At 54.6% G+C, this 23,845-nt stretch overlaps 1 protein-coding gene across 5 annotated transcripts in view; it reads left to right on the top strand.

Annotated features, from left to right (window-relative positions):
* GAS7 (growth arrest specific 7) overlaps positions 1–22,773 on the top strand; it is a 206,208-nt gene extending 183,435 nt beyond the window's left edge. For 4 of the 5 annotated variants that reach the window (XM_054511056.2, XM_045889855.3, XM_054511058.2 and 1 more), the window contains 6 exons: positions 1,910–1,988; positions 8,576–8,704; positions 9,395–9,518; positions 13,729–13,808; positions 15,886–15,984; positions 16,560–22,773. In XM_054511056.2, the coding sequence (XP_054367031.1) occupies positions 1,910–1,988; positions 8,576–8,704; positions 9,395–9,518; positions 13,729–13,808; positions 15,886–15,984; positions 16,560–16,808 (760 nt within the window). In that variant the 3' untranslated portion in view covers positions 16,809–22,773. Of the gene's footprint in view, positions 1–1,909; positions 1,989–8,575; positions 8,705–9,394; positions 9,519–13,728; positions 13,809–15,885; positions 15,985–16,555 lie in introns of all 5 variants that reach the window. The other variant, XM_045889856.3, reaches the window with a different exon arrangement.
* Positions 22,774–23,845: the final 1,072 nt, after the last annotated feature.

The raw sequence follows: 23,845 nt of genomic DNA, 5'->3' as shown, positions 1-23,845 counted from the left end.
TCCTGGACATCCCCCTGCCCTGCAAACGCAGTGCTGCTCTCGGGTCTTCCGGCTTCCACCTCCTCGGCCTGGGCTGCTGCCAGGGACGCTGCATCCTGCCAAGAGGCTCAGCATATGCTCCCAGCTGCACGAGCCAGGCCTGCGCCACATGCCGTATACACACATGCACTTACAAAACCCGGGCAGCCCAGCACACGGTCGCCTCGCGTGCATGGACGCCGTGCCCCTGCGACACGGGCGTGAACGCGCACCCCGTCGCGGCTGCACGGGCGCACTCCTCCCAGCAGGCTCCCCTGGGGTGTGTGAACACGTGGGGTGCCCCCCCCGACATGCAGCAGTGCTGTTCTGCATTTGCTTTGGACCTTAGCGGGGTGCACCTTGCAGTTTTCAAGCGCAGTGCCAGAGCCTGGAACCTTGGGGCAGCCCGGGAAGATGCTGGGGGGGGGGGGGCCATCGGGCGCCGCGGCCAGATTCCATTCCGGAGGGCATGTGCACTGCTTATTTATCCCATCTTCCGTTTCTCTCGCCTGTGTGGAAAGGCAATGGGATTTGGGCCCTTTTGGGCCCTTTTTTCGTTGGTAACGGTGACGTGGGGTGCGTTTCGATTTGGCATGCCTCAGACTGCGTATTGCGATGGAAATGTATCTCAGGTTTTCTTTCTTTCATTAACCTCTCGCCAGATGAAAAAAATCTGTCTTCAAGCGAGAGAATTTCTTTTTTTTTTTTTTTTAAGATTTTATTTATTTATTTGAGAGAGAATGAGAGAGAGAGCACATGAGAGGGGGGAGGGTCGGAGGGAGAAGCAGACTCCCTGCCGAGCAGGGAGCCCGATGCGGGACTCGATCCAGGGACTCCACATGACCTGAGCCGAAGGCAGTCGCTTAACCAACTGAGCCACCCAGGCGCCCCAAGTGAGAGAATTTCTAAATTGCTTTTTTTCCCCTAAGTTCCTTTTTTTTTTTTTTTCCCCTAAATTGCTTTTTTTTTTTTTTTTCTTAAATTCCAGGGGGCCTGGAGTTCTGGGGTTGGGGGAGCGGGGGTGGACCGGGGAGTGTGCTCGCTCAGAAGCACCCATCGGAGTGTTTGGAACGGGGTCCGCCCACCTGTGAATGCCCAGCCTGGGGGCGGGGCCTTGGACCTTGTCCTGAGCGTGACCCTGGGCTCCCTCCTTCTCCACAGCGGCACCCAGGTGACATTCTCAGGCCACTAAAGCTGCCCGGGGCCAGTTACTGACCATGCGCCCTGCTGACCGTAGCTTCACGGACTCAGCACCACCCCGGGCCTTTTTGGCTTCCAAGCTCTGGATTGTAGGCTCATGTGTAGCTTGGCTGCAGGGACAGACCTTCTCTGTCGGCCTTTTTTCGAGTTCCCCACTCCTCCCAGGCCTGCTTTTGCGTGGCGCCCGCTCTCACTGTAGATCTGTGATCCATCTTGAGATAATCCACGTGTATGGCGTCAGGTTAGGGTCGAGGGTTCTTTCTTTTCCCCTGCGGGTATACTGACCATTCGTTGAGAAGACCATCCTCCATCCCCCACGGAGGTGCTTGGCAGCGGGCAGGGCTATGTGGCACCTTCTGTTTGCGAAGGGCTTCTCCCTGAAAAGGTGGCTGGCCTTCTTCCTTGATAGACCAGCAAGCCCTTGCACTGCCCATCTATGAACAGGGATGGATGCCCGGAAGCATGGGGACAGTAACAGGCAGGTGTCCGGGCCCGCCCTGCAGCTGTACCCCACCTTCCTCTCGCATCTCCCCCGGTTCTCTGAGTTTCCAGATGTTTCCCCAGCCTCTGCTACCACCGGGCCCCTCAGCTCGGTTTGGGGCTGAGGTTTGGCTCACGTGGAGACCCACCGTCCCCCTGGGGAGGGGCCGAGATCTCCGATCTGGGTCTGACGTTCTCCCTCGTGTTGCAGCTCCCTGGGAGAAGCGTGGGCCCAGGTGAAGAAGAGCCTCGCGGATGAGGCAGAAGTCCATCTCAAGTTCTCCGCCAAGGTAAGCCGGCCCCGCGGCCTCTCTGGGTTGGCTCTGTGCAGCCATGTGCCGCTGAGTGGCTGGCGGTGGTCTCTCCGGTGTGTCCCATCGGCCTCTTTCCGTGGTCCGTGGTGTAGATTTCCAGTGCTGGAAAGAGAGCCTCAGGAGGTGTAAATGTCCATCAGCCACTCGGAGAATCGTAAAAGGTTCATAAGTGCTAGTAGTTATAAGTTTTTATTACCTTTGTTTTTAATACAATCTTACTAAGTGTAGATCATTGCATTTTTAACACTGGCCATCTTTAACAACCACCTCACAAAATTCCTACAAATTTAGCATTCGGCTCTTCCGAGCCTCCCTGGCACACGTCTGTGAGGTGAGAGTGGGTAGTACCTCTCAGTCCCTTAGGGGACCCCCACTCTCCTTCGCTGGAGGACCTTGCGGGCATGTTCTATTTCTTCATGCTCTCGGGAGAGGCTAGACTGTGCCACAGGGAGGATCTGTTGGTTTGGTTTGTGACCTTGAGGACAGTGCAGTTTCTGTCCTGTTCACTCTGCCCTTAGTACTCAGGGCAGTGTCTGGGGCACAGTAGATGCTCAATAAATGTTTTCCAAAGTAATAAATGAACAGGGACAACTGACTAGCTCCTTCCGACACCCCCGTCTTTTTAAGCCTACTTTTTCTCAGGATTTCTCCGTGTTTCCAAATGACCCTCTCTTCCCCACTCCCCAGCTCGTATCTCCAAATTCCATCTCAGGCTCTCACCTACTCTTCAGGGGGAGAAAATAAACCCAGTGTCTAAATGAAATAATTCATACTAAAGTGTGCATGACTGATAGGGCTACCTTTTAAAGGAAGAGAGACCCCTTGAGAGTAGCACCATTCTCGGGGACCTTTGTCTCCTGGGGTCCACACTCTCCCCACTGTCCCCAGTCAGACACAGCAGTCCGACAGGGCACTTGGGCAAAGCACTTAAACTCTGAGTCCCCATTTTGAAATTGGGAGGGCACCCTGCCTCCTTAACTACCGTAGGAAGGTAGCATCTCCCAAAGGCAGCTGCTCTTCCCTGACTCCCACACTCCGAGCTCATGGTTCCATCTGTTCTCCAGAGCTTTCCTCATTGTAATCGCCATTCTGGGCTTTGGGGTCCCCATGGGATGTGTGCTGTTGGAGGACAGGAATCCAGCTTTGTACACGTCTCACCACCCCACCCCGTGATGGTCCCCCCCTGCACACAGAGGGCAGAATGAAGGGCCCAAATGATTGGGACCCACGAAGCGGCTCTATAAAGATCTGGGGTGGGAGGAAAAACAGTGCTGTTAGAAGCTCCCTGCTTCTGAAGGATGTTAGTGCCCCAAGATTGGGTTGACTGATGACTCAGCCATGAGTGAAACTTTCAGGGCTCACAGCGGGACCCTAACCCAGCCACTGAGCACTTTGCGGGAAACTTGCCGGTCGGGTGTGGGGAGGGGGCTCCACGAGGCGTTTTTTTCCTGCCTTGTGCAAAGCAGTGAGTTATTTTCAAGCCGCCGATCGGACAGTGTTCCCTTCAGGCCTCCCTTCTCACGTCCTGACCCCGAGGGCTCTGCCCTCTGTGGAGGCAGAAGCCTCCACTGATGGGGGAGAGGGACAGGGGAGGCTGCCCGTGTGCAGTAGAGCTGAGTCTTCAACCTCTGAAAGGTCACCTGCGGGGTCCCCACGAACCCTGGTGGCACCTCCTGCTCATCAGCAGGACCCTCCGGTTTGATTGTTTCCAGGGTGCTCAGCAGGTGCAGCTCAGGTCCCACCAGTGAAGGGCTCCATCCCACAGGGTGCCCGTTGCAAGTAGTGGGTTCTGAGGTTACCCACACTTCTGTCTGATGTAACTGCAAATAAGGAGCTCCCACGACACCCTCCTTCCTTTTTTTTTTTTTTTAAAGATTTTATTTATTTATTTGACAGAGAGAGAGATAGCGAGAGCAGGAACACAAGCAGGGGAGTGGGAGAGGGAGAAGCAGGCTTCCCGCCGAGCAGGGAGCCCGATGTGGGACTCGATCCCAGGACCCTGGGATCATGACCTGAGCTGAAGGCAGACACTTAATGACTGAGCCACCCAGGCGCCCCCACGACACCCTCCTTCCATTTGATAATTTGCTGAATGGCTCACAGAACTTAGGAAGACCTGTACTTAGATTTACCAGTTTATTCTACATTAAAGGACATCATTAAGGATACAGATGAACAGCCGGATGAAGGGGTACGTAGGGCGAGGTCCAGAAGAGTCCTGAGCGCAAGAGCCTCTGTCCCCGTGGAGTTGGGGTGCTCACCAACCCAAAAGCTCTCCAAACCTGATAACTTATAGATTTTTGTAGATTTTCTTTTTTTTTTTTTAAGATTTTATTTATTTATTTGAGAGAGAGAATGAGAGAGAGAGCACATGAGAGGGGGGAGGGTCAGAGGGAGAAGCAGACCCCCCGCCGAGCAGGGAGCCCGATGCGGGACTCGATCCAGGGACTCCAGGATCATGACCTGAGCCGAAGGCAGTCGCCTAACCAACTGAGCCACCCAGGCGCCCTAGATTTTTGTAGATTTTCATCACGTAGGCATGATTACTTATTAACTCAATCTCCAGGTCCCCTTCCCTCCCCAGGGGGTGGAGGAGAGGTGGAAAGTTTCAAGCTTCTAATCATAACTTGGACTTTCTGGTGACCAGCCTCCATCCTGAAATTCTCCGGGAGACCACCAAGGTCACCTCATTAGAACAAAAGATGCTCCTGTCATCCAGGATATGCCAAGGGATTTAGGAGTTCTGTGTCAGGGACCAGGGTCAGAGACCAAATATTGGCACAAAAGATGCTCCTAGCCCCCCTACCACTTGGGAGATTACAACGTTTTCTGGAGTTCTGGCCGGGAGCCGAGGACAAAGGCCAAAATACGTATTTGTTGTATCAGAGTCTCCCAGTGTGTAAGCGTTATAGAAGGTTCTGTGCAGGGAATAACTCCTTTGCCTTGGTTTTATCAACCATCTTGGCAGTCAGCATCTGCATTTACAAATGAGCCTCACAGAGAGGCTCCATCGCAGCTCATGGTCATGCAGCCTCAGGCTTTTGCTCCGGAGGAAGCAAAGGGCAAGACTCAGTCAATTGGCGACTTGCCCCCCAGACTTCTCTCTGGGCAGACCAGTGGCCTTTAAAGCACAGAGGACTTCACCATGCGGCTGATGGGGGGGGGGGGGGGGGGACTTGTGACAAATGTTCGATGAGAGCTTCTGATGCCCCCAGCCTGTCCGTCCGTGTTGGCGGCCTTAGGGAATGAGAGTAGCAGCCCCGTGGGAGGACAGTGATTCCTCGAGGGCGAAGGGGCGCCGAGGATTTATTCATCTGCTGTGGATCACATGGCTCCATATGCCTGAAACCCATTTTAGCATCTGCTTCCAGAGGGCTCGTTGAAATTCCACTCTGAATGTTCCGTGTCGGGGGTGAGAGCTCCTTAAGAAATGCAATTTCGTCGGGGCAGTCTTTCAGGCTCTGCTCGTCTCCTGGTTCCAGCCACTTTTCGTGGCGACAGGCTGTTAAAGAAATAGGATTGCTGTACGCAAAGGAAGTGAGACCTGGCTTCAGCTGGGGAAGGGAAAATAGAAAATCTCTTTCTGATGGAAGAGAAGTCTCATCATGCAGGAGAGGCCATGCATGCAGACGGAAGATCTTAGGGAGACAGTGGGAGTCAAGAGACGTGAGTTTTGTACTGGTGCTCTTTCCCTAACACGCTTGGTGACCTGGGGCGAGTCTTAGCATCTCTCGGCTTCCTTTTTTTCTTTTTTTTTCATGTGTGAAGTGAAGAGTTTGGACCAGATCAGTGGCTTGAAGCTTCTTTGGCTGGGACTCCCGGTTTTGTTTTCCGTGGGCAGCCAGAACACGCAGGTGCCTGCATCCACATAGCCACGTACAGATATGTACATGCATTGCCAAGACAAATGTTTCCCGAAGCCGCCCTTGTCCTTCTACTTAAAATGCACTCTGGTGCTCTCTCTTTCTCATCCAAAAGGTGGTCCTGACCCTACACTGACGCTAAGCTGATTTCACTACTCTCGGACCCGCTCAGGAGGTCACGAGGACAAGCGTCCGGGAAGCCTTCTGTCCCTGGGCAAAGATGCTCAGCCATTAAGAACAAGTAGAAAAAGACACCCAGCCAGTGTTCTTAAAGAAACAATTAGTCTTGGGGCGCCTGGGTGGCTCAGTCTTTAAGCATCTGCCTTTGGCTCAGGTCGTGATCCCAGGGTCCTGGTGGCTCAGTGTTTGCCTTTGGCTCAGGTCATGATTTCAGCGTCCTGGGATCGAGCCCCGCATCGGGCTCCCTGCTCAGCGGGAAGCCTGCTTCTCCCTCTCCACTCCCCCTGCTTGTGTTCCCTCTCTAGTTGTCTGTCTCTGTCAAATAAATAAAATAAAATCTTTTTTTTTTTTAAGATTTTATTTATTTATTCATGAGAGACAGAGAGAGAGAGAGAGGCAGAGGGAGAAGCAGACTTCCCGCGGAGCAGGGAGCCCGATGCGGGACTCGATCCCAGGACTCTGGGATCATGACCTGAGGCCGAAGGCAGACGCTTAACCATCTGAGTCACCCAGGCGCCCTAAAATAAAATCTTAAAAAGAAGAAAAAAAGAAACAATTAGTCTTTTAAAAGCACTTAAGATACAGGAGAACCCATGTGTCTCTACCTATAGGATTGCATGCCTGTGACAACGAGTAGCATTATGTTTCCAGAAAGTCATCTGGAATCTGGGGGACACATTTTGGTGTACTGGCAGGTTCTTGGGCCCTTCCCCAGACCACAGAACCTGGGGCTGGGGCCCAGGAATCCTGAATGTTGAAAAGACCCTCTGGGTAGCTCCCAGGCACATGGAAGTCTGGAAATCAACTCAATTCCTAGGAGGCCCTCGGAAAGCAACCCCCGAGTTACCGAGTCAACAGGCTGAGTTCACCCTCATCAACCCCCCCTGCCCCCGATCAGGAGCAGTTTTCCACAGCAGCTAAGTGATGTGGCTTCTCCGCCAGCATCTGACCTATATGGGAAAGGGACCTGCATGCTCTGGCAGTTCCCAAGTGTGTGTAGCACCTGCAGGCTGCCACCAGGTGGGGGTGTTTTCCTATGCAAGGCACTTCTAGGGGCTCGGAAAATAGGAGGCATTAACAACTCACATCAGGGGGAGGGGGGTGTTTGGTTGGTTTGCGCTCTATTAGCCTTTGAAGGTCATCCAGCAACAAAGGTATCCACTTCTCTCCCAGGCATCGGGCATTGAAGATTCTGTCATTCACCCAGGTAGTCAAAGGGGCACCCACCCCGCACCAGCTCCGACCAATGCTGTGGACACAGCAGGGCAAAGCCAGAGGGGCCTCTGCCCTTTCGGAGAGCGGGAGCTCACAGTCCCTTGTATTTGGTGGTCTAGAACTACAAACACTGAAGTCTCGGGGTCGCCAGAGAAAAAGATAATGTACCAAGAGCCTGGTGAGGAGGAAGAGAGAGAAGTCCTAGGACTCGTGTTGGGAGGTCCTGTGTTCAGGAAAGTTCACATGTGCTTCCCAAAGATGCTTTGGGGATAAGTGCAAGCCGAGGGGCCCTGGAAGACTGTCAGGCGGGCCAAAGGCAGAGTCGGGGGCTGCGGGAGGCTGAGTTGGGGGGCTCGAGAGTCGGGGGGTTCCGGGAGGCTGAGTAGGGGGTCTGGGAGGCTGAGTCAGGGGTTTGGGAGGCTGAGTCGGGGGGCTGTGGGAGGCAGAGTCGGGGGCTGCGGGAGGCTGAGTGAGTTGGGGGGCTGCAGAAGGCAGAGTCGGGGGGCTCTGGGAGGCTGAGTCGGGGGCTGCGGGGGGCTGAGTCTGAGAGCCCAAGTCAGCTGGGCTCTGGGCTGCTCATCTGGCTCTGACCGCAGCAGGTCCACACAGATCTGTAAAAGCTCTCCTTCAAAAGGGAGTGGAGTAGGGAAAAGAGAAAGCATACAAGAGAAGGAAAGAGCTTGAAAAACCAGCGCTTCTCTGGCTCTCGGAGTACGAGACCGGCTCCCTCGGGCCAGAGGGAAGGTGTACCTGCTTCTCCCGGCCTCAGCGGTTCCATGGCTTCCTCGGGCTTTGAGCCGTGAACCATCCTTGTAGCCTCGGGCACCTGGCCCATAGCAGATGTTCAGCGAATAGAACTGACCTGAGCCCATCTAATGAAATGGCAAGCCTGTGGCAGTCACTGTGCTCAGTGCTTGGGGACGTGGAGATGGTGGCTTGGTTTCTGCCCCCAGAAAAATCCCAGTTTGGGGAAAGTAAGCAATGTCCGCTTGGGACGTGAGCAAAGTCCTCTGAGCGGCTGCGGGTGCCCGGGGGAGGCAGGAGGGCAGCCGACGGATGGAGGGCTCGGAAAGGCTTGGGCACCAAGCCCTCAGTCCTTTGCTGTGAATCCTGGGGTCTAGCCAGCTAAGGTGACCCCCCCAGCCCGAGACCTGATGTGTGGCCCCTTGTGTCTTCCCTCCTGTCGGCTGGGCCAGGCCTCTGCCCCCGGCCCCATGCTCACCCGTGGAGTGGGGGGCAGTGTCCCTCCCTCCTCTCGCCACCGACGCCCCGGGATCCTGAGCGTGTCCCCCTCCCCCCCAACAGCTGCATAGCGAGGTGGAGAAGCCCCTGATGAACTTCCGAGAAAACTTCAAGAAGGACATGAAGAAGTGTGACCACCACATCGCGGACCTCCGCAAGCAGCTGGTCAGCCGCTACGCCGCGGTGGAGAAGGTGAGGGGCCCGGGAGGCTGGGCCTGCTGGCACGGGGTGGGCCAGGCCCCAGCAGGGTTCCAGTGCCAGGGCAGAGGCCTCTGTCCCCGTGTGGCGGCGTTGGGCTGGGGAAGGGGGGCGTGCCAGCCTCCAGCCCACACCAGAAGACCCCCGGCCCCCCAGCCCCCCGGCCCCGGCCCGGGCCCCGGCCCCCCAGCCCCCGGGCCCCGGCCCAAGGGCAGGTAGCAGCTGCTTCCCCAGGGCACTCGGGCACTGCTGGAGGGCCGGTGGGAGATAGAGTGGGGCCCCCTCAGGCGCAGGAGATGAGGTATACCACGCTTCTGTGGGTTCTGCTGGTCCACACGTGGCCCTTGATCCAGGCCCCACTGGGCAGATTCCCTCCTGACGGAGTCACCCCCTGCCAGAGGCCTGGGAGGTCCGACCTGGCTGGGAGCTGTTGCTGACCCCAGAGCCGTGGGGAGGGGTGCAGGACGGGGGGCGCGTAGAGCACCTGGCCCACTGCTGCCCCTCTGGCCCCGGAATGGGGTGGCTGGTGCCGCCGTCCGCTCAGCACTGCTAGGGAACGAGATCCACGAACACGGGGAGAAGAGAGGCCTCTTACCCAGCAAAGGGGAGGCCGGGCCACGTAACCCGCGGGGCCCTGCCGGCTCGGAGCCCCATGAGCAGCTTCCCTGTGTCGTTGGACCCCAGGCCCGGAAGGCCCTCACGGAACGGCAGAGAGACCTGGAGATGAAGACCCAGCAGCTGGAGATCAAGCTGAGCAACAAGACGGAGGAGGACATCAAGAAGGCGCGGAGGAAGTCCACGCAGGCTGGTGAGTGTGGCCATGGGCGCCCTGCCTCTCTCCTCCTCACCCGGGCCTGGGAGGCACAGAACGGGGAGGGCTGTGAGGTGGGGTGCCCGGGGAGGTGCATCCCAAGGACCAGGCTGGAGTGGGGGGCTGTGGTGCTGTGTCCAGGCCCTACTGGGGGGCGGGGGGGGGGGCGCTGCCCTGGACCTCGGGTCAGGAGGTGGACAAACTCCTCCACGTGCCCAGGACTCAGGGCTCTGTCCCTGCGAGGAGCCCGTAGGAGAAGTTCAGGCCCCACCTGCCGACCCAGCGGTGCCACCTCCCCAGCAAGTGCTGTTCCCAGGGCTGGCCTCTGGTGATCCGGGGCCCCTGCCCACCCACCCCCCCCAGAGTCCGACATTCTGTTCCGCGAAAGAATCAGATTTCAGATTCTCTCAAAGATTTCCTCCCGGTGAGTCGGTTTCTGCTTCCACCTTGTGGTGAAAATTAGCTGATGCACAAGGTGGGGGAGAAAGGCCTGTTAGAACCAGTACAAAAACAGTCCCTATTTCTTCAGAAGGTCCCAAGTTGAAGGGCACGCTATTTATTGCTTTCTGAGAAGGGATGAAAGCGTGTGCTCTCATTAGGCTTTGGATCAGGTGGTCTCCCGAGTCCTTCTCACCTGAATTTCTGGTGAACCTGGCACAGTTAAACTCGTTACAGAACAAAAGAGCCACCGTCTGGATGTTGACGATACAGTGGTGTAGAAATAGTCACAAAACACAAACACAACATTTGATTGAAAGATCTTATAATGCATGGTGATAACCAGATCCAGCAATAGAAGGCATAATACACTCACCCGGGGACTGGGAGGGCAAACCCAGGACGGGCAGAGCCTATTTATGTTAGTTCAATTTATTTATTTTAAAAATAAAGTTATATCGCTGCTTGGCAAAAAAAAAAAATTGTAACCAGCACGTAAGAATATAAAATTTGATTCACTAGATCATAATCGCCATCAACATTTCCTAGTGTTTGAATTCTTGAAAATGTTTCTTAATATTTAAATGTATACACATTAGATCATCTTCTATTTTATGTCCTGAATTTATATTTTTACTGCTAGATCTTCGAGATAGCTCTGATCTGTCACCTAGACGTTTATTTACCCATCTGTTGCCACGCGTAAGACTTTTTAAATGGTTGAATGGCGTCCACGTGTGCGATTGGACCCGAACTTATTTCACGATCCCCCTGATTGACTTTTTGTAGGACTTTGAGATTGTCGGTGGGTGTTCAGCGATGTGGTCACTGTAACTATGTGTATGTGAGGCTCAGTCCGCGGGAAGAGAGAACGTAGATGTGAGTTTCTGGGTCCAAGCGTTGTGTTGGTTTGGATAGCTGGTTCCAAACTGCTCTCCAGAGAGGCATGCCCACCAGGGGCACATAAGGATGCCCGTTCCCTAAACTCTGGTCAGCACTGCGTGAGATCAGACTTTGACATCCTAGCTGTCTGGTGAGAAACACTATTTTGTTGGCAATTTACGTTTCTTTTTTGAGTGAATTTGAGCTTTTTAAAAATAGACTTCTGTATGTCATCTGTGACTTCTTCCTGTGAACTGATGAACTCCTGTCCTCTCGCCTGGTTTCTCTTATTCTGATGGATTGATGAGCAAGGATTAATTATATGTCAGGAAAATTAACCTTCTGTGGTTTGAATTGCAAATATTTTTCCTAGGTTGCCGTTTATCATTTAACTTTTTTTTCTTTATATTTCTTTCTTTTCTCTCTCTCTGGCCTGTTTTCTTCTTGAGTTTTTTTGTAGAATCCTCTCTTCCCCTTACAAGTTCTGGGTTTTGTGACTGACTTAGAAAGACTTATCCTTTCTCGATATATATTTTTTAAATCCCTTTTTTCTTTGGCCCCAGGTTTAAGAAGTAAATACATACATATTCGACCCACCAGGTGTTTATTTGGACTCACACCACCGCTTTTTACCATGTTCCTCAAGTTCTGACTTTTTTTGTGTTTTCATTTCTCTCGTGTTCTAGATATTTTTCTATTCTGTTTCTTTCACATTCTAGATAATCTTGCTATTTGCAGTTTCTAGCCAATTTCAGCCAAACTCAGAAGAATGTTACATTTTCACCAGCTAGAGCTCTACCACCTTTGCTTTCTGGTCTTGCTGTTTGTGTCTCAGTTTGTTGCGTGGTCATCAGATAATATGGTCTCTTATCCCTACCGTTTGGAATTCTGTTGTGATGGAAGTGACTCATCCTTGTCCTTGGATCTAACCATGAAAAATTCTACCTTTCCGAAACCCTTTCGTGTGTCGGGCGCCCGGCCCCGTGCCTCAGAGCATCCACGTCCAAGCCCCCGGTCCTCCTGCAGGGGGGTATTTCTGTACCTTTCAGGGGTGAGGAAGCAGATGAATGACAGATGGTGACAGACAGGGGTCAGACAGTCCCGGAGCGCTGGGGCCCAGAATTCCGCTGTCTCTTCTTCCAAAGACACCGCTTGTCCCCATGTTGCTGGATGGCCCGTTACCCAGAAGATGCCCGCTCTTTTTCCCTCACTCTGTCCCTCCCTCCCCTTTCCTCCCTCATCTTTTCCAAAACCGCTAGAAGGGAGCGCCTCTGGATCCTCAGGGGGCTTGTTCGCATTTTGTCATCATTCCCGTCACCCTAGCTCGTGTTCCTGTTGTGCCAACTTTGCCGGCGTCCATTGCAAGCACCAGACACGTAGGGACTTACTTAATCTTCCCCATGACTCCCAAGAAGACACCGTTGCTCTCCTATTTTATAGGTGATGAGCCTGAGGCTCGCGCGGGCAGGTTAACTGACTTGTCCACGATCGCACAGCTACTAGACTGTGGAGCTGGTAGGACAGCCCAGATAATCTGGGTCCAGAACCCGCATCCTTAATTCGTTCTGTTCAGAAGGGTACCCTCGGGCTGGCTTCATGGAGAGAAGGCACCGTCTCCTTCAGTTACCCAATTTTCTGATGCGGCAGGAGATCCCAAAGCACGTTCTCAAGATTGGGCGATCAGGATCAACAAAGAGGGCTGTGGGAGCTTGAGTATCGTACGTTTGTAGGGTGACATGCTGACTGCCCCCCTCGTTGGTCAGGAACGGGCTCCTGGTGGGAATGTGTTTGCAGGGAAGTAGGTACTTTCTTCTCTCCAGGTCAGTCCTTCTTGGGGTCAGGGACCGATTCGCTGCTGATGGATCTAGAGCCCTTGATTGGGTTCTGTGCCTCAGGCTCATCTCCCGACTAGTGGTGTAGTTCAGTGGAGGGGGTTGCTGAGCTGGGCCCTGGGTCACGTGGACGTGAGTCTTCCCCGATTTCTTCATTTCCATTTCAAGGGATGTGGTTAGAGGAATGACTTGGGAGTCTGCTGGAATTACTAGGTTTACAGTGAATCGGTTAGCTTGGGGTCGGCTCATGAGTTTTTCCCGTCGAGAACGCAGACCAGGATTCCTTCCTGTCTCTGGAACCCTGTGGTGATCAGAAAACCAAGGTTCTGATGCGGGTACACTTCAGTAATGCTTGCAACTCTTGTACGGTTTGTTTCTTCCTAATTACAAAATGTTTCAAATGTCCCTGCCATTCCGGAAAATAACATACCAGGCATCATGATTGAAAAGTTAGGTTTGCTTCACATCTCTCTTTTGTGAAATTAAATGCTGTGGGAAGAGCTCCTGCCCTCCCACCCGTCCTCTGTTTCCCAAAGTGGCCACTGTCCCAGGCGATGTGTGTGTGAGTGGGCCACAAACCATCAGACATGTTATTTTGTGTTTCGGAATTACGTTCCAGCATGTGGACCCACACGTGCATGTGCAAACACACACAACTTGCAGGCTTCTCTTCTTTAACTCGTAACCACTTCTAGGTTGCTTATAACACATGTTTTAATGGAGAAGGACTCTCCACTGTCAAATGAAACTGCCATCATTAGAGAGGGAAGCATTTCTTGGGCTCATGGTAGGATTGGGGGGGTTCCTAGGAGCACCCCCCCACACACACACACACACTGAGAAACCCTCATCCTGACTTCTTGGTATCTGGGGTCAAGCTCAGATGGACGCTCATGATGTGGGGTTGCCCCCTTTCCTTCGCTCTGCTCCCACTCCCTCCGCTTCCCAGTGGCTTCCACGACCCAGGAAGAGGAGAGGGCATGGGGCACAGATGGGGCAGGGCAGCCATGGTGACGACAGGACAGAGTGTGATGGCGGCCGGTGGTCTTTTCCAGGAGATGACCTCATGCGCTGTGTGGACCTCTACAACCAAGCCCAGTCCAAGTGGTTTGAAGAGATGGTGACCACCACACTGGTGAGAGAGCTTGTCAACCCAGGGGCCAATGCTCAGGAAGCCCTTGGGGGGGATGCTGGCGGGCATGCGGGTGATGGCATGGAGTGGCCATAGAGGTGGTCATTAGATCCTCTCTACCGCTGAGGTCAAGACCTTGACTCTGGGCCGGTCTGTGTGGATTCAGATCCTGCTTTGGCACTTTGTAGCTGTGTGAACACAGGCAAGGGTTGGGTCCTACTCTATCCTCTTTGGCTGTCCCCTGAGGGGTCAGGGTCAAACAAGAATGCCCTCAGCCAGATGTATAGTGGAGCCTTTAGGACAGATAGCCAAGTTATAGGAAGGGTGGCCCTCCCCACCCCCCAGAAGGGTTGCCCATCGTAGATAGAGGACACATACGGAGTGAGGTTGGGGTAGCTGTTCAGAAGGAATGGGAGTGGAGGCCTCTGACCAAGGGATTCAGGGAATAGGCATCAGACCCCCCCCTTTTTTTGTCTTCCTGAGTATTTTCTTTAAGATTGATTTATTTTAGAGAGAGAGTACTGTGGGGAGGGGCAGAGGGAGAGAGCGAATCTCAGGCAGACTCCACGCTGAGTGCGGAGCCTGACGTGGGGCTCATTCCCGTGACCCTGAGATCCAGACTGGAGCCGAAACCAAGAGTCGGAACTGACTGTGCCCCCCGGGTGCCTCCTGAGTATCTTATGAAGGGACAACATCTCCTCAGTGAGCACCCGTTGGCTTGGACCGTGAAGTGTGCTTGACATTTGGACCATTGGGTTGGATGAGAAAGGAGGCCTGGTGCCAGGTCCTGACTGCATTGTCCCACTGCCCAAAGCTCCCCTCGTCCATCCGGCACAGGACAGACTAACTCTCTGCGTGCCCAGGTGTCAGCCCACCGGAGCAGATTAGAGGCCTCCCCCAGGGACAGTGACCTAGTCTTCCTCCTGGTTAATCTCCTAATTAAGCTCCCGCTTTACCCTTCTTCCCAGCTAATCACCTGGGCAGTGACCTAGTTGTGCACAGAATAGCAGCCTGATCCTCTAAATTCCAAAGATGCAGAACCATCTAGAAACCAAAGGACAAGCCCTTTCTCTTCCATTTATTTGACCATGGCCATCTGACTCCTACCCTTCCCCCCCACCCCCCACCCCGAGTCTCCTGGCCTGGTCTCTGTTCTGCACTTCAGCATTAGATGGACAGAGGAGAGGAGGCTGTTCGGCAGAGGCCCAGGGACAAAGCCCCAAGAGGCCTGAGGCACAGAATCTCGACATGTGACCCATGTGTCCACCCCGTCTCGGGAACTGGGGCCGGGGCTGCCCTGGGGCAGAATCCGGGCCCTGGTTTCAACCCCGCTCCTCCCCTAATGCTTTGGGCAAGTGATGTTACAGATAAGAACCTCTCTCTTTTTTTTTTTAAAGATTTTATTTATTTATTTGAGAGAGAGAATGAGAGAGAGAGAACACATGAGAGGGGATAGGGTCAGAGGACGAAGCAGACTCCCTGCCAAGCAGGGAGCCCGATGCGGGACTCGATCCCGGGACTCCAGGATCATGACCTGAGCCGAAGGCAGTCGCTTAACCGAGCCACCCAGGGGCCTGATAAGAACCTCTCTTAAAATGCCCCAGGACAGGGGCACCTGGGTGGCTCAGTCGTTAAGCGGTCTGCCTTCGGCTCAGGTCATGATCCCAGGGTCCTGGGATCGAGCCCCACATCGGGCTCCCTGCTCTGCGGGAAGCCTGCTTCTCCCTCTCCCACTCCCCCTGCTTGTGTTCCCTCTCTCGCTGTGTCTCTGTCAAATAAATAAATAAAAATCTTTAAAAAAAAAAAAAATGCCCCAGGACAATTAAATAACACGTGCAAAGCTCTCGGCACCCACTGCACCCGTCGGGCAGAGCAGGACTCAGGAGACACCAGCTACTGAGTCCTCCCCTCCCCCCACCCCCATGCTGGGCGAGTTCAGCCCCTGGGGGTCTGCGGGGGGCCCGTGCCAAGCAGGCGGTGACGCGTGTCTTGTGGGTCGGGGGGGCGGGGCTGGGACGTGCGTGGCGGGAGGGTCCCCGGGTCGGGGCACACGCTCAGGGATGTCCCCCCCCCCCGCCAGGAGCTGGAGCGGCTGGAGGTGGAGAGGGTGGAGATGATCCGGCAACATCTGTGTCAATATACGCAGCTTCGGCACGAGACAGACATGTTCAACCAAAGTGTGAGTCGCCCGCCCTGGGCCGCGGACCCCTGCGGGGGGGGCGGGGGGGGACCCGGGCCAGAGGAGAGCCACCTGGCGCTGGGCGCTGGCAGGTGCCTGGGCCCGGGAGCCCCGTCTTGGGATGGGCTCGCGGACCTCCCCTGGACGTCCTCGTGAATCCCTCCCAGGCGACAGGGACACGCGTGAGCCGTCAGCCCGAGGAGAAAGCAGGTCAGGACAGTTTAAAATAGCTGAGGCTTTACCGCCTCCCGTGGCAGATTTCTTACCAAAAAATAAAGAATCCGGAAAAATTCAAACCCCCTGAAGCGAATGTTCCGTTGGCCCTGTTCTGGGATGGTAAAGGTGGGGACGGATGGAGGAGGAGGCCCCGGATCTGGAGCTGGGCCGCCCTGCCCTGTCGTGCAGGCCTGTGGGCTGGGGGCAGAGGGCACTGAGCGGGACGCAGAGTGGGGCCAAGAGCCCCGGGCTCCCCGCCCTTGCGACGCTGCGCACGGCCGTCCCTCACGGGGGCCTCTGTTGTCCCTGGTGCAGCCACCAGCTCTGACTGCGTCCCCTTCTCCGTCCCTTGCAGACAGTCGAGCCCGTGGACCAACTGCTTCGAAAAGTGGACCCGGCCAAAGACAGGGAGCTGTGGGTCAGAGAGCACAAGACGGGCAACATCCGCCCCGTGGACATGGAGATTTAGACGGGCACACACGGCCCCGGGGGTCCTGCGGAGGCGAGGGGCTGGGGGTCCCGTGGAGAGGAGGTGGCCGTGCCCGCCACGGGGCCCGCTGCCGAGTTCAGCTGCCCTCCCACCCCCTGTCTTGGGCCTGGTCCACTGAGCTGGGGCGATTCCAGAAGGGCGGCCCTGCCGGGAGCTGCCGGTGTGCCCGGGCCAAGAAGACGGATCCACAGCCCTACCCTTGTCTCCGAGGCCGAAGCCCCCCCCCCCCCGCCCCCCCAACTCCTGCACCGTGCTTGCAGCTCCAAGGACAAACTGAGGCTGGAGCTTTGTGGTCCCTGCTAAGAACCGGAGGGGTCCCCTCCCCACCCAGAACCACCTGTCCTATACTTAGGCCCCTGGAAGCCCCAGGGCCCTTTGTCTAGCTGGCCCCCTGTGTCCCGGGCTTTGGAGGGTCACGGGAGAAAGGTCCCTGTCTCCAGCCACGTATCAGGATCAGAATCGTGGATCGAAGGCACCGTTCAGCTCCCAACAGCCCGCACCCAGAATTCTTTGCAGACCACCCTCTTTATTGTTTTCCCGTTGCATTCTGGGAGCCCGCATCCTGGCTCTTCTTGGCCCCCTTTCCACCGTCTGGGGTCTTGGGAATAAGGCCTGGCTCCTCTCTACCCAGACTGATCCTGCCTGGAGAGGTCAGGATGGAACTACCTCATTCAGCACATCAGCCCCAAGTCAGAGTGTTGAGTCGCGTTTCATATTAGGTCAGGCATCTTCTGTAGAGTCTCCGGGCTGGAAACCCCAATCCATCCAACCCTCAGCTGCTTCCTCAGGGAAGCTCCCTCCGGCCCCCCTCGCCGCCCCCTTCCCAGGCTCTTCGCTGGGCTGGCTTAGTCCCCTGTGGGAGGGGGGTTGGGATGGGTCTTTGTCCCCACCCCCCTACCCCCCGCCCCTGCAGAGGGCTCCGCCTGCTAGTGCATGGTGGGCGTGGGACCCCATGTGACTTTTCTCTCCCTAGTGGGCACTGCACAGGCATGGTAGACTCTTATGGTCACAGCGGGGTGTCCCATCCTGAGCATGACGTGGGAAGCATTCAGCACACCGCTCATCAGTCCCTCCCTCTCTAGAAACACAGCAAACCCGTTCTCCACCATGTCAGACCCTGAGAATCCGCACCAGGGGACCGGAAGACGAAATGACACCCCTCGCTCCCCTAACGTGATTACGCGGCCAGCAGGGGGCAGATTCTAGCCCAGAACCCACGCCCTGAGAACCCACGCCCCGAGAACCCATCCTTCTTAGCTCATCTTTCAAACCCTTGATTACTTTCAACGTGCAGGACCCACATGCGCCCTACAAGGGCAGGATCCTAAGAGCACAACTCCCCGGTCCCTCGGTCTTCATGCTGGGAATTGAGGACTTACTCATCTTGAGTCTTTTGGCACCTCTTTCGCTGGGTCAGAATTAGGTGCTCACAGTTTAGAATAGAAAGATGCCCAATGTCCTAAAGTAAGCCACACTCTGTCACTTGTCCTATTGAACCATCTCAACCAAAAAGGTCAGCGCGGAGGATGGATCTGTCCCTGGCAGGGAGGACCGCTGCTTCCGGATCGGGGGTTGGGCAGGGACACCAGCGACCGATTTTAGGATATTATGTCTTGGTTTCTCTATGAAAAATGGGTGTTGGTAGTAATTGCCTTGTGGCTTTAGTGGACTAATTTGTGGTTGATTTTCAAATGTTCAAAGCCAATAGCCTTGTTACTAACACAGATATTTTGAGTGTGATACGGCTCATTGGTTTTTGTTTTCTCCCTCCCTTCTGAGGGTTCCTGAGTCTTCCGGTCCTCCCTGGGACAGGGGGTGGGGGGCTCTCTTGCCTCGTCCCGGGGAGCCCGAGTTGGCCCAGTGTGGGTTTTCTGAAGTCATTCTTCCCCCTCCCCCCACCCCCACTCCTCAGCTCACTCTCATTAGCCTCTTCACATTCTTTTCTTTTTTCTCTATGCTCCTTCATTCATCAAAGAGCTTAGTCAGCAATGTGCTAAGTTCTGGGGACAAGAGAGGGCAGGGGAAAGACCACCGTCTCTTCTTCTGCGTAGACTTACGTTTTCTCCAGGGTCTCGCAGGTCCTTAACCTTGGCCTTCACATACAAGCACTCTTTGCAGAGTTGTGGTTTCCAGAGATACTCTCTGTCATGCTGGTACATCTGCATTCATTCATTCGTTCACTGAGCAGACCCTTGGGACGAGCCAGGCATCGTGCAGGGCACCAGAAATACAACCACATGCAAGACACGCGCTCTTCCCCGGTCTCCTCTGTTCTCCATGTAGACAAGAGGCTCTAAACCTCTCTGGAGAATGAGAGCATGGCACCTCTTCCACATTTAACCGACTCGGAGCCTAACGTGAACATGTCATCCTAACATGAACCACTGCCGTGTAGTAGTTCCCCGCTGGGTGGAAGGTGGTCAGCAACAAGGGTATATAATCACCTGGTCCTCAGCGCATGCAGCCCGGATGCAAGTCGGACCACAGAGATTTCTCTCATTTCTTTTAAATAACTCTCCTCACTTGACAGAGAAGAAGAATGAAGCCCAAGGATGGCCAGTGAGCCCAGGGAGTGAGGATCGGGGTCTGTTAACAGGGCTTCCGCCCTGGGTGAACTAAGATGAGGCTGAAGTCTAGAACATCCCAAAGTGCCCTTCGGAATAGCGCTCTATCCGGTTGTTGCTGTTTTATTTTATTCTTGTAAATTCGGCGTTGAGGTTATAAGAGTGTACAGCGGGGCTTATTCAGAGAGTGTCTAGGATGTTCCTGGGCACATCTGTTGTTCTCTAAGAACAAGTGAGCCCCTTCTACCTGGCCTTCTACAAGACATGGATGCACTTAGTTTTGTCTATGAAAACCTGATTTTTTGGGGGGAAAAAAATCTCTAAGATAAATGGTGTTCAAAATGAGTTGGTTGTCACAGCAACCTCCAGGAACAGCCACTATTCCTTCCTTCTGTCGTTTTGGATCAGTATTGCAAAGCCTTGGCCAACCGGACCACAGGGCCAGCTCCCCGTGGGACCACCTTGGGCCTTCTTTCTACGCGCCCCCCCGCCCCACCCAGCGCCTGTCGGGCCGGGAGGATTTCTGTACCAGGAGGCGCTTCTCTCTGGGGCTGGTTAATGACCAAGGCGAACAGAAACAGTGTCCACACTCACAGACCGGGGGGAGAAGGGGGGTGTTTCTCTTCCCTTTGTGAAAACCAATCAATTACTAGATTAGTGGATGGCTACCTAAGAATCTTGGCGAAGCCAAAGTCCCTTCTTGGAAACACTAGCCATAAACTTCAAAGGACATCAAAGACTTTGGCTTGTTGAAGTGATTTGACTTCCAGCCGCGAGTGACCTTGAAAGGGAGAGTTTAAACAGGATTCTGCAGACCCACTGGTGGTTATGTAGGTAGGGAAAGCACTTCAGGCGTGTTAAGTGGGGTACAGATCAGCGTATTCCCCGAATCCTCCGACCCCTCCCAGACCTACCGCCTTTTTTTTTTTTTTTTTTTTTTTTTAAAGATTTGTTGAGGTGTTTGACATACCTACGGGGGTTTATTGACCTACAGTGAAATGCACCCTTTTGAAGGATAGGGTTCTGTGAATTTTGACAAACCTACAGTCTTAAAACCACCATCAAAATCATCATCCTATTTCTATCACTCCTGAAAATTCCCTCCAGCTCCTTTAGAGCCGATCACCCACACCTGCTCCCCATCCCGCCCCCTGGCGACCGCCGATGGATCATCGGACCCTATGATGTTGCCTTTTTCTAGAATGTCCTATAAAAGGAGTCACTGATGTAGCCATCGAGTACGACTGCTTTCCCAAGGCTTCATGCTTGGGGTCACCCACGTCGTGTGTGTCCCTAGCTCGTCCCCATGTCTCGTGGAATCCCGCTCTGTTGCATGGGTGAACCACGTGCTTCCTCGCTCATGAAATGCGTTGTTTGTCCTGGAGGCTCCTGGCCCAGGGTCCTCAGCTTGTTTGCACGGCCGCTTCCTGTGCCTCCCGAGGCTCCCCCAAATGCCAGCCTTGCCCACAGTAGTTCTTGGGGCTCACACTTGCCCTTGTGGTTCATTTCAGGTTTTTGTGCAAAAAAGGGCCGGGGATTGGGGGAGGGGTGCCTCCCACTTCCGCTGCACCCTGAAGCTTGCACCTCGGCTGGTAGATCCACACACTCCTGGGGGGGCCCTCGCTTGAGCTCACACAGCCTTTGGCTTCTGAGCATGAGGGGGCATGGAAGGCGAACGAATGAATTGCAGGTGAAGACGCAGGGGGTGACCTTGGGCTGGCCATGACCTTTCCCTGGGTCTCTGTTGCTCCATCTGTAGGCTGCAGGTGTACCTTCTGGTCTCCCCAGGCTCCTCTAGCTACTGCACTCCCTCCGCCCCTTCCCGTTTTTCGGGGTCTGTACCGACACCATCACGCTTGACCTGGGCCCCATCAGCGCGGGTTGTGCGTGGTGGTGTCTGAAATCCTCCTGAGAGGGATACCCTGGCACTTCTCTTACTTAGACACGAATGGAGCTAAAATGAAGAGTTTCCCAAGCTGTTGAGAATGAGGTAGTTCCTCCTAGGGCCCTGAAGGGAGCACTCATACGTCATTACCTTTGGGGGTCTCGCCCCCTGATCTTTGATCTCATGTCCTGAGGTCTATTTCCAAGGAGCCAGGCAGGCATGATGGAGACAGCCTCTTCCCGTGAGCTGCTTGGCATTGCTGGAGGCTCGCTCAGCTGGTGGTCACACCAAGCCAAGCCTGTGTCTGCAGCCCACTGGGCGGGGGGGGGGGCGGCAGATGGTGGCAGAGATGGGACCAAACCCAGCCAGCGCCGGGCAGGCTAGGGCATGACCCCCAAGGTGATGACTCCCCCAAGCCGTGTCTCGATGGTGCCTGCTCGAGGAGCTGTGAACCCTTGGAGGCAACCAGGCAGCCCTCTGAGCAAACGGAAGATGTTCCTGGGGCCAGGCCAGGGGGCAGGGCATGGGCCGTGGAGCTCAAGTCTGCAGGATCCCATTCTTCTTGGGCGCATCCGGGTTGTTTTGCCAGGCAGGACTCTTGGCATCCCGCCCCCACGGGAGTATGACTTCTGTCTGGCCTTTCCTGAAAGTGGAGGACCCGCTGCGGTTGAGTGGGTCTGGGTGAGAATAAGGCAGGTGACAGGAATCAATGTTTTGTTCTCTAACCTTCTGATGGCGGGGCGTGGAAAGGAGCCTTTGTTGGGAAGTGTCTCTGAGGGAGCTGGGTTGGTGATGAGCTTTGGGTCTCTCCCTGTCTGCTGTTCAGGGGACACTGACCCCTTGTGTTGGAGGGACATTTCTAACAGGATTGCAGTGGTGGAGGGCAAAGGGTCTGGGCACATGGGTGCCGTCATGGGGATGGAGAGGGAAAGCGTTCGGTGCCAGGGCAGGAGCAGTGGACTGGCCCCACTCCGCCGCCTCGTGTGTCCTGTAACCCGAAGTGAAGTCACATCCCCTGCCGGGACCTCCGTACTCCCTCGTTTGTCAAGTGAGCGGAGACACATCCTTTCCAGCAGCATCACAAGCAGCAAACTGGCTCTTGGGAGCTGTGGCCTCCAGGCAGCCGTGTGGACCCAGGAACAGACATTCAAAGGGACACCAGCCATCCCTTGGTGACAGGGGTCCCAAACTTGCATATCTTCCCTTCCCTGGGGACGGAGATCATGGTGGGGGTGGGGATGGGGGGGTGGGGTACAGCCCTTTCACAGATGAGCACATCAGCAAACCCTATGACAGTGGGATTTTCTAACAGAATAAACTTGCTTATTTGGTCTGTTTTCTGTAACTTTTGCTAAATACTTTATACATTTTTAATGTTAAAAAAAAAGCTGTGTCTCCTGCCAGCATTCTTCATCCCGGTATGAATGTGTTTACGCCGCATTGTATATCCTTCCATCCTCTGGCTGCCTAGATCAGTAAATAAAATTGATGTACTATAATTTATAAGTAACACTGTTGAAACTCTGATCCCTATGGAGGCTGTAACCTGCCCTTCCCCGCCCCTGTCCCCCCGTAATAGCATTTGTGTGTATTAATGCTAAAGAATTAAATGTTTAAAGGGTTTAAATTTTGAAGGCGTTTGCTATATATAATTGTTCTGCATTATTATAAAGCATTTTTAGGAAGTGAAATGCTCTCTCATCCTCTTCCCCCCCCCCCCCACTTTGGCTCTCTGTGTATACTTAGATGCTTAGATTCATCCCATGTAAAATAAACTGTCCAGAGACACTGGGTCCTGCTGGATGACCCTCCTTCCTGGAGGGTCTGTCACCCTCTCCTTTGTATAAATGGTCTCAGCAGTCCTTCCAGGCTCCCAAGGTTGGCGATAATCTTGTGCCTGATGTCTTAGCAGAGGGCACCTGGGTGAGGACCCTCCCACACAGATGGTCACTGTGCTGCTGGACCCACGCACCTGGCCCTTCTCTGCCCCCTCCCCTGGCGACTTCTGTCCCTGTGGACAGAAGGGGTTCCTGGCTGTTATTTTTTTCCCCATCCATCCATCCATCCATCCATCCATTTATCCGTTCATTCATGCAATAATTATGGAGCACCTACTATATGCCAGACACCACTTTAGGTAGTGGGAACACATCGGTGAGTGGAACAGATGAAGAGCCCCACTTACCTGGAGCTGGCTTTCTAGCAGGGAGAGAGACAACAACAGTCCGTAGAATAACTAATCCCATGTAGGTGCAGAAGGTGTGAAATGTTAGGGAGAACGAAGGACCGGGCAGGGTGTGAGGATGGGTCGTTTCAGGGTTGACCCCGGGGTAAATTGCAATATTAAATAGGGCGGGTGGGGGCAGCCTGTTTGGGAAGGTGACATTAAATCAAAGGCAAGGAGACTGCGGGTGGGGGGTGGGGGGAGCCCAGGAGGTAGCTGGGGGAAGAATGTTCCAGGCAGGAGATGGCCTGGTTATAGGCGGTGGGGGTGGGGGAGGGATGCCTGCTGGGTTGGGGCCAACGTGGCTGGAACAGAGAGGGATGGTGGGCGGGGGCAGCGGACGCTTGAAGGACTTTCATGCTCGAGGGTCCGAGCCAAGGAGCGTGAGGCCCGACTTCATGGCTGTAGGGCTGGCTACAGGACTGTTGGGAACAGGGGCAAAAGGCTGGCAAAGAAGCTGGACCGGGAGGGGACGATGGTGC

The sequence above is a fragment of the Mirounga angustirostris genome, unplaced genomic scaffold, assembly GCF_029215605.1.
Source record: "Mirounga angustirostris isolate CCGP_5_RB_7025 unplaced genomic scaffold, mMirAng1.0.hap1 SCAF_17, whole genome shotgun sequence".
NCBI classification, from domain to species: domain Eukaryota; kingdom Metazoa; phylum Chordata; class Mammalia; order Carnivora; family Phocidae; genus Mirounga; species Mirounga angustirostris.
The sequence above is the reverse complement of the archived record's forward strand: the minus strand, read 5'-3'. Positions and strand labels throughout refer to the sequence as shown.